This window comes from Centrocercus urophasianus, unplaced genomic scaffold (genome assembly GCF_019232065.1).
Source record: "Centrocercus urophasianus isolate 14NV4802_14NV808 unplaced genomic scaffold, USGS_Curo_1.0 seq_15, whole genome shotgun sequence".
Classification (NCBI taxonomy): Eukaryota; Metazoa; Chordata; class Aves; order Galliformes; family Phasianidae; genus Centrocercus; species Centrocercus urophasianus.
Window position 1 is genome coordinate 20,589,909 of NW_024884697.1, and position 8,789 is coordinate 20,598,697.

Below are 8,789 nucleotides of genomic sequence, written 5' to 3' on the forward strand. Positions count from 1 at the left end.
TTGTTTTCCTTCCTGTGCCTGAAAGGAAGGGTGCAAAGAGTGATGTGAGCTCAGCAGCAGGCCCCAGGCCCCAGAGAGATGCACAATTACAGGGTGTTTGCACCCAGGGAGCTGAACTCAGTAGGAGCACAACTTGGCTGCCTTCCACTCCAGGCTAGTGCTAAACTGGGAGGCGACACCATATCTCCCAGAGCAGTGCTGTGTGCTTGTCATATGGTGCTCCATCACCTATTTGAAAAGAAAACAAATGGCTTCTTAGAAGCTATTTATGCCCCTAGGAGGAGAGGGGGCAGGACTGCTGCCCACCCAGGGAGGGAAGGGGCTGCCTTCCCTTCCAGTGGGGCATCAAATGTTAACAAGGTGTATTTAGGAGCCCTGTCTCACAGCTCTGCTAGGAAACAGGCTTTGAAATGCCTCCAACTGAAAGTGCTGTGAAGTTTATGTAGGCAGAAGGTAATTACCCAGATTAGAATTTGGCCAGCACACAGAACTGACACTTCAGGAAGGAGTGTGCCTCAGGAGCTTAAATAACCACAAGTGATTGGCGCTTCTGTGACTTTACTTTTTAGCTGAAACATTAATCTCCATCAGCAGAGCAGTGATGGAGACAGGACTGATGAACAAGGTGTCAGCAACTGCAGGCTGCAGCTTGGACTGTGTTTATTTCTCTTCCCCTTCCCAAATACATGAACTGTAAAGAAGTAACTCAAGCTGTCACTGACCTGAAACTTGAATTCTATCTTCTTTTACTTTTTCTAGGTTTTATTCTCTTTCCTCATCTGCCACTTTTCAGTATTCCTTTTCTCTGAATTACCCTCCTTTGCAATTACTTTCCTCACTTTTCACTCTTCTCTCTTTCCTTGAAGACTTTTTTTCCATTTCCTTGCCTTTCTCCAAATAGTCTCCATTGTGCTTTCCCTGATTTCTTTCTTTCATTGCCTTTTCAACTATTTAGTTGCTTCTGCCATTTCATTAAACATTTTGCTGCTTCTCATCCTTCACAAAGCTGCCCAAGGTTGCAGTTCCCTCTAACCCACGGCTGCATTCTACCATTGTTTCCATCCTCAAAAGATCCCAAGTTCCAGCTTCTATTTGGGCACGGGATACTGACCCCAGGTTATTGCTTTTTATGCTATGGGAGATCATGCCATTATAAAGGCACCTAGAGACCACTTGTGGGTACCATATTTCCTGTGACAGTAGGTTTTGACCCTGAGAGAAGAGAAATAATGTTGGCAAGTGTTTCAGCTGCTTGTATTTTGCTTTTGGTTGGTTCTACTCAATGACTACCAAAGCAAAGAAATGTAAAATATAGAAAACAAATCTTCATTATTTTCTTGCTGTGACTTCTCTGTCAATTCACTACTGCATTCTTTCTCTGGTACACTTCATTGCCTTCTTTCTGGGGAAATCTGTCTGGTGAATATTTCCAGATAAAATTTTACCTGCATTTTTTGAGAATCACTGCAATGTTGGGTAACCAAAAGTGATCTCTTCTGCGTGGTTTCATGTAGAAGAGATACTAATTCTGTTACTTATTGCTGCAGTAAGTAAACTAATTAATATTCATTTGTTTTTTAAAAACAGGTATGGTTTCTTGACCTTCAATATCTTGGCCACTGCTTGGTTTTCTTCTTGTTAACACAGCCTTCACATTAGCTGAAGCACCCAAGAACAGTGTTTAATTGGACAGAACAAGACTACATGAAGAAGAGAATCGCCTGCAATGAGATGCCTTCAGCTGTGCATCTCCAAATCTCTCTGCTTCCACCATATCCTACTGGCAATTCACACTCAGCTCATTGCTCAACTGGTATCTTACAAAAGTCCTGCTTGCTAGTCTCCTCTTTAAGTTTCTGCCTGACAGAATCTCTGCTCTGGGCTTAGTTCTGCCTGGATACAGCAGTTTGCATTTGTACAAAACGAATTTCAGTTGAATAATTTTGCTGTAACCTTTAAGCATCCATGAAAGTTTAAACCCTAAGTCACCACGAACTGCAGTTCTATTGATCACTCACCCTTACTTTTCAGTTAAATCAACATTTAGGACCTGCTACACAATACCAGTGGCCTGACAGCCCACCTCTTAATTTGAGTTGTACGTAGCATTGTGAACCATATTCTTTTCTATGTCAGAATGAAACTGCACTAACACAGGCTCAGGGACAATCCTCCAAACCAGCTTCATGGGTGTTGTTGAGAAAGATCTTGGGTTCCTTTGAGAGAAGTTCCTGATGTTCATGAATTTGACGCAAACTTCCAGCAGGTTTTCACACACAAAAACTCAGGACTATGTTTCTGCTTATAAGCTTCAAACTGCATTTATTGTAAATTCATGGAAAAAAAAAAAAAAAAAAAAAAAAGGATGAAGAAACCAGAGATTGGTAAACTATTACATTTCATTGCGAAGAACTTATCCAGTGATTTGCAATCTATTGAAAAGAATATTCAAATAAGCAGCAATTTCCCAATAGAAATCTCATTAAATACAAAAGAAAATTATTTCCATATTTACAGATTATAAGGCAAATGTATCTTTAAAGCACTGTTTAGTAGTTAGTGGGTTTATTTCTTTGAAAGGAAAAGATAAATCGTTTGAATCTAGGAGAGCACTTTAGAAGCAGCTTGCTACACAGTCTATTTTAGCGCCGGTGAACAGCCCAACAGCCTTCCCTTGGCCACTGCAGTGCTCTGCTTCTTCCATCATCCAGGCTTTCACCGAAGGGCTTCTGGTAACTCCACCTACAAAACGGGGAGTGGGGGAATCCTGTTACATTTGTTGTACATTCTATACCTCAAAATTCCTTCCTGAATTGCTGGCCCTCTTCCAAGGTCTTTCTGCTAATGCATGTCCTGTAACAAGCCTGAAACTAGGAAAATGACCCACTTTCTGTCATAGTCCCTATTACATAGAAATCAGTGAGCTGAGAAAAGTCTAATCAGAGGAAAATGACCTCCTAGGTATTTTATGTTCACATTTCTAGGAGTGTTTTTATTAAATACCTGTGTTCTAAAATTAATTGAGCTCCTTCTATACCTGATCCACAGCCAGTTACTGAAATAAGATCTCTCACTTACCCGTCTTAGTTGTTTTATGCTGCTTGCTCGAATTGCTTCCATAAGGTTGTCATGGAGGGACCTTTGTGGGGTGGAGGGTCGGGAGGAAGGCCGTGAACCTTCTTCCGATTTTCTGTCTGGGACGGATTTCAGAGAATCTTTAATTTCTTTCAATATACTGTTCTCATGTTTTTTGCTTTTTTTGCCTTTTTTCTTTTTCTGTCCATTCTGTAAGGCTTTTCTTGAACTTTCTTGCTGTTTGATTACCTCAGCTATGTTCCTGGTCGGTACTTTCTTGTCTGGAATAACGGGAGGGGGAGGAGGAGGGGGTGGGGGTGGAGGCGGGGGTGGAGGGGGTGCAGGAGCCGGAGGCTGACTTTTTGCTGGTGCTGATTTCCTAGGGAGCTTTGGAGAGGACCAAGGTGAACTCTTAGGGGACGTGTACGGTGAGGAACGAGGAGTGCCTTTCTGCAAGACTTTGGTCTTTGGGTTGATAGCTCCATCACAACCATACTCCTGTTGCCGTTGCTCCTGCATGCGCTTTTGCCTTTGTTTATCCATATTTCTTGTCAGGATACTCGTCATGCTCATTCTTGGGCCAGCAAGGTCAAAGTGGTACCCCAGCTTGACCAGAGTAGTGTTCTCTTTTAACAGCTTAACTATGTCCATTTCCACCTGACTGCCCATGATATGCCTTTGGTTGTGGAACCGTAACTCTGTTAGAACCTTGTTATGCTGCAGAGCTCTCATGATGGCCAGTACTCCTTTGCCTGTGATAAAATTCGACTCGATATTCAGACTAGTGATATGTTGATTTACTTTTAACATACCAGCAATGGCTATTGCGACGTTGTCATCAGCATGTGTGTTAGCCAAGCTGAATGACTTAACTACAGTGTTGTCTCTCAGGGCTTGGGAGAAATGTATAAGCATCTGTGAAGTAATATTTTCAATGTTATTTAGATTAACCTCTGTGGTCTCAGGGTCATTGCTCCGAACTTTTTCCAGAGCATCCTCAATAACTGTTGGATTTCCACATGGGTGGATGGCACTGCTTTTAAAGCTCAGATTTTCAGTGTCATCATGGCCATTGAACAAGTTTTCACTGTTCTTCGTACTGCTACACTTCTTGTGTCTGACGTGGTCAGAACTCCTGCCGTCCTCACAATTCACAGGTCTTTCACTAGCCGCAGAATTTTGCTTTTCCTCATCCTCGTCATCACTGTCATCTTCATCTTCCTCTTCCTCCTCCTCTTCTTCTTCCTCCTCCTCTTCTTCTTCCTCTTCATCATCCTCTTCAGTATATGCCTCCTCAGACACTTCACTGTTGCTTTCTGTGAAACATTCTTCTTGAATGTCTTCTGAGTTGTCTTCTTCTTGCTCTGAATCCTGAACAGGAATGTAGGTGTGGGTGTTAAAATGACTGCAGTAATGTAGCTACTGCTTTTTTTTTTTTTTCCAAAAATGATTATCTTGAAACTATGTAAGTTAATGCTGTAAGCTAAAAATAAATCCCCACAAACAAAGCCAGTTAAGTGAGCAGAAAACTATTTCAGCACCTAACACATTATTATCATTATTTCTTTAATTTTCTTTAAAATGCATATGCTTAATGTAAATTGGCTTAGCTCTCCCAATGTCAAAGATTACTCCCAAGAGAAAACTTGATACAAGGTATTGTGATATGGATGAACTTCATGCTGTCTATGATTTGGGATGTCTACAAGGGCCTGATATGGAACCATCCTTGCCAACAGAAACACAAGACTGCAATTTCAGAATGAATGTGATCTGTGAGCAACAAATTCCCTGATTCATAAACATTGCTGTATCAGTGCTCAGTCTTCCTTTCATTTATTAGATCCAAAAAGGTAAAGAACACCATGATTTAGAATACAAATAGTGTCTGCATGTGTCAACATGCATATTGATGTGCAAAATAATATAGAATTGCAAGAGTTACACAGAAAGTACTGTGTATGAACTAAAGATTCAGAACACACTTCAAAGCTATTTGTGAAGAAAAGACCCAGATGCATCCCCACAGCTAACAAGTAATCATCTCAATAAACCACAGATCACTTCAGGTTTGCCAAGAGGTAGGACGTTGCTCCCAAACACTGCAACATGTTATAACTCATTGCCCAAGCAATCCTTCCTTTTCTAAACTCCAATGTTTTTTTGTTGGCACCAAAACACCGGTTTTGGATCCACTTCTCAAAGTTCTGTCAGGGGCGCTCAGCAGTTTTGGCTGCAGAGAACAGTACTTCACACGCAGGATCAGCAAGACCTGTGCCCCAGGAAAGCCCCCCTCTGCTCATGGAGAGTTCCAGAAGCATGGCCCTGTTGTTTTGGGCCCTGACCGAGCCCTCAAGCTACAACCAGCCCTCAACCTCCTGCCTGAAAAACCACTTGTGTGCTTTGTAGCCTACTGGACAAGCCACTGTGTAACCCTTTTTATTTACATTGGTAAATGCTTATGCAGTTTTAGAGGTAGAATAGTGGTTGCATAAACCACCTTCTCAACATCCATGTTTTAGTCTTTGTAAAATACTAAAGACAGAATGAGTACACCTTGTGGAGACACGGTCACTGGCTTTTATGTTTCTAGAAAACACGATTGTTACTAATGTGGTAGCTTATTTCTAGAAAACATGGGCAGCTTTAAATTTGCTTAATTATCTGGTTCTAAAAACACAGAAAGATTAAAACAACAGTGATGATAGATTGCATGGTATTGTTTTCTTGAGCAGATTTCTGTGTTGGGATGCTTGCAAAACACACAGTACTTGTTAATGTTCAGATAAATTTGACTCAAATGAAACAAGACATCAAACTGTTCCAATCCACTGTTCCTGAGAGCTCAGTGCTTGGAGGGCTTGCAGGGTCCAGCCTCATTGGCCTGCAGATTCCAAGCAGGAAGGCACTGCACTGCATATGGAAACGGCTGGGTTTATTATGACACTGAAATTTGTATCTGCAGCTTCTGCACATGTATGCAGCCTTTTAAAAGCTGAAAACACCAGTTGTCCAGGAAGCCATTCTTATGGTGTGCTTTTATCTACCCAGTCACATACACCTACAGCCTTCAGCGCAGCTACGTATAGGAGCAGAAGCTTGTGCCTCTGAAAAGACTGCTGGTATATTCTGATGACACCACATTAATGATTAAAAAATAAAAAACAATTTGAATTTTTGGAATGGCGCTTCTAGGAGTAAAGGTGCTTATTTTTCCATAGCATACATTGTGAGGTTGCTGTATCTCATAGCAATCTGAAAAATAATTTTGAAATTGGGTTATTTTCTTTGCAGATCTCCGGAGGCATGCCCTGGTACTGTGGCAGCATTTCAGTAAGGGATTGTTGCTGGCAGCTTGCAGGGCTTCATCTTACTCCTTGGTAGAAGCTCGATGAAAAGTTAGGCCTGAGATAGTCAATACAGAGAGAGAAATACCTCTGGAGGGCAAGGCATTCCCCCTACATGGCTATCTATAGGATTTTGCCTTCTGGAGGGGCTGATGTCTCACCACTAACTATAGAAAGGGCACAAATAGCTATCTTAAGTAAGGTGTCTAACTTTCAGACAGTTGAGGGCAAGAAGATTGCTTTCAAGAGACTCAGAAGGTGTTTCTTATTGCCTTTAGTAGAGTGAGCATTTGTGCCTTCTACATCAGCGTGTGAACATTTTCCTATTTATGAACATATTTAGAAATCCATTTCTCAGATCTGAAAATATAAAGGCTTTTCTGACTGCTATAAGGTTTAGCCAGCACACACCATTAATGCTACACAGACATGGAAAAGCTTTATGTGACACGGAACAAGATCCATGCAGAAAGTTTTTGGAACCGTCCAGGTTTCGAATTCCAGGCTCAGCTGAAAAAAAACATTAATCTTGCCATTGCCTTCCTGGGACTTGACGAACAGGGAGTGAAGCCCACGTCTGCAAGCTGATACTAACGGTCTGATGACAGCTAGTGCTCTGTGTGCTTGCCTGCAAAGTCACTACAGCACCATTCACTAGCAAGAAAGAACACTTAAAGAAACATTTAAAGCAATCGTGACTATTAGTATTGCAAGCTAATTTAGGTCCAAGTGATTTTTTTCTAAGGAAGTATTTATCTAATGCACTGACTGCAATTATTTCCTTGGAAATGAACTGAACTGAATCAAGGCTGTTTAAAGTTAGAAGTACAGTTTTGCTTTTTTTATCTTTTTATTTTTTATCTTTTTATTTTTTATTATTATTTAAACATAGGAAAACATGTCCTGGTAAGTCAGGATTTGGTATGGAGCAGTGCTTACGAATAGAAAACATCCGCAAGTCCTTGCTTTGCTTGGAAATTACACAGAGCCTTTATTAAGACAAAAACTGCTTTCTGAATGAGCCCCAGCTCACAGTCTGTTTTTGCAAGGGCTGAGAGGATGCCAATATGACTATTAGCTTAGACTGAGGGTGCTCATCACCTGCTAAGACCGAGTCCTAACTGTACCATTACTTTGTAGCTCATGAATCAGCTTTCATTATGACAATTTTTATTTGGGGAAGGAATTCCCAGACAAGCAGTGAGTTGTTCTGTAGGCAACACAGGTGTTTGACGGATTCCCTGCTCAAGGCCAACTTCTGAATACCTTACAGCCACCCTCCGACCACTGCAGCTGGCAGAGGATGCTCAGCAGCACCGAGGCATGACAACCCTGCTGGCTGCAATGCCGCTTCCTTCCAGGGACCATGGAGCCTCTTGGCCACTTACTCAACTTCTGACATGCATTATATTCAAAATCCTCATTTTCATATATTCCAGGAGTCAACGTGAACGTACATATATTTAAAGCAATTAGGCTTTAAATTAAACACAGTCTAATAATTTTTTTGCTAGCAAAAGTTTTTACCCTGTCCCCTAAAATTGTATTCCTGCCATTTTTAAAATCACTACCCATGCTTTTTTACAGGAAGTTCTTCTGCTGTCAGCTAAGATTTTAATGTACTTCCAGAGAGGGTGCAAAAACTCTCCAGGCTCATAGGCAGTGCTTTAGCAGACATAAACACATTGCTGACAATAGCCTTACAAATGCTGCAAGAGACACAAAGATCACACCAGGGAGGAACAAGCCCTAATAGTTCCAGGGAACGGAATGCCTGCTGCCTTACCTTCTCACACGCGCCCAGCCTCTCTTTTTCCAAGAGCTTCCTGGTCTCCTGCTCCCAGTAGGCCATCAGCGCTTCCCTGCTGAAAGTCCCGGTGGGTGTTTTCTCTGTCAGGCTCTTTTGCCGTTGTCCTACTGGGAGGTTGCGGTCGGGCTCGATGTCCTCCAGTTCCCGCTCCAGCTCCTTCAGCTCCTCTTCCGTGAGAGAAGCGAGGAGCTCATCCTCGTCAATGTCCTCATATTTGCTAAGCTCTCTTCTGTAGCCAAAGGTAGACATGGTCCCGTTGGGTCAGGCTGGTACAGAACTGGAAGGATCAGGCATTCACGAGGGCTGGATCGAGCACACCACGTCCCGTTTGGTCAGCAACTGTTTCCCTGCGTAGCTGAGGCACCCTTTTAAGAGTAAGCACCGGGAGCTTGCGACAATGCATGGAGGGATGAAAGCATGCTCCGTTTTAAGCATCAGACGTCAGCCAGACATCTGAACAGAAGGAATGTCCCTCCACTGGTGTTTGCAGGTCCTTGGAAGAGGGGATTACTGACACAGTGACCATTGCCTTATTTAGAGCAGCGGGCTTGCAGGGG

The 8,789-nt window shown here is 42.3% G+C and overlaps 1 protein-coding gene across 1 annotated transcript; it reads right to left on the minus strand.

The window, feature by feature from the left end:
* Positions 1-2,715: 2,715 nt before the first annotated feature.
* On the minus strand, positions 2,716-8,481 carry LMOD2 (leiomodin 2). The gene is made up of 3 exons (XM_042816126.1): positions 8,209-8,481; positions 3,079-4,437; positions 2,716-2,742 (listed from the first exon to the last, which is right to left on the minus strand). Exons 1-3 carry the CDS (start codon positions 8,479-8,481, stop codon positions 2,716-2,718), a joined length of 1,659 nt encoding a protein of 552 aa, XP_042672060.1.
* Between the last annotated feature and the right edge of the window lie 308 nt (positions 8,482-8,789).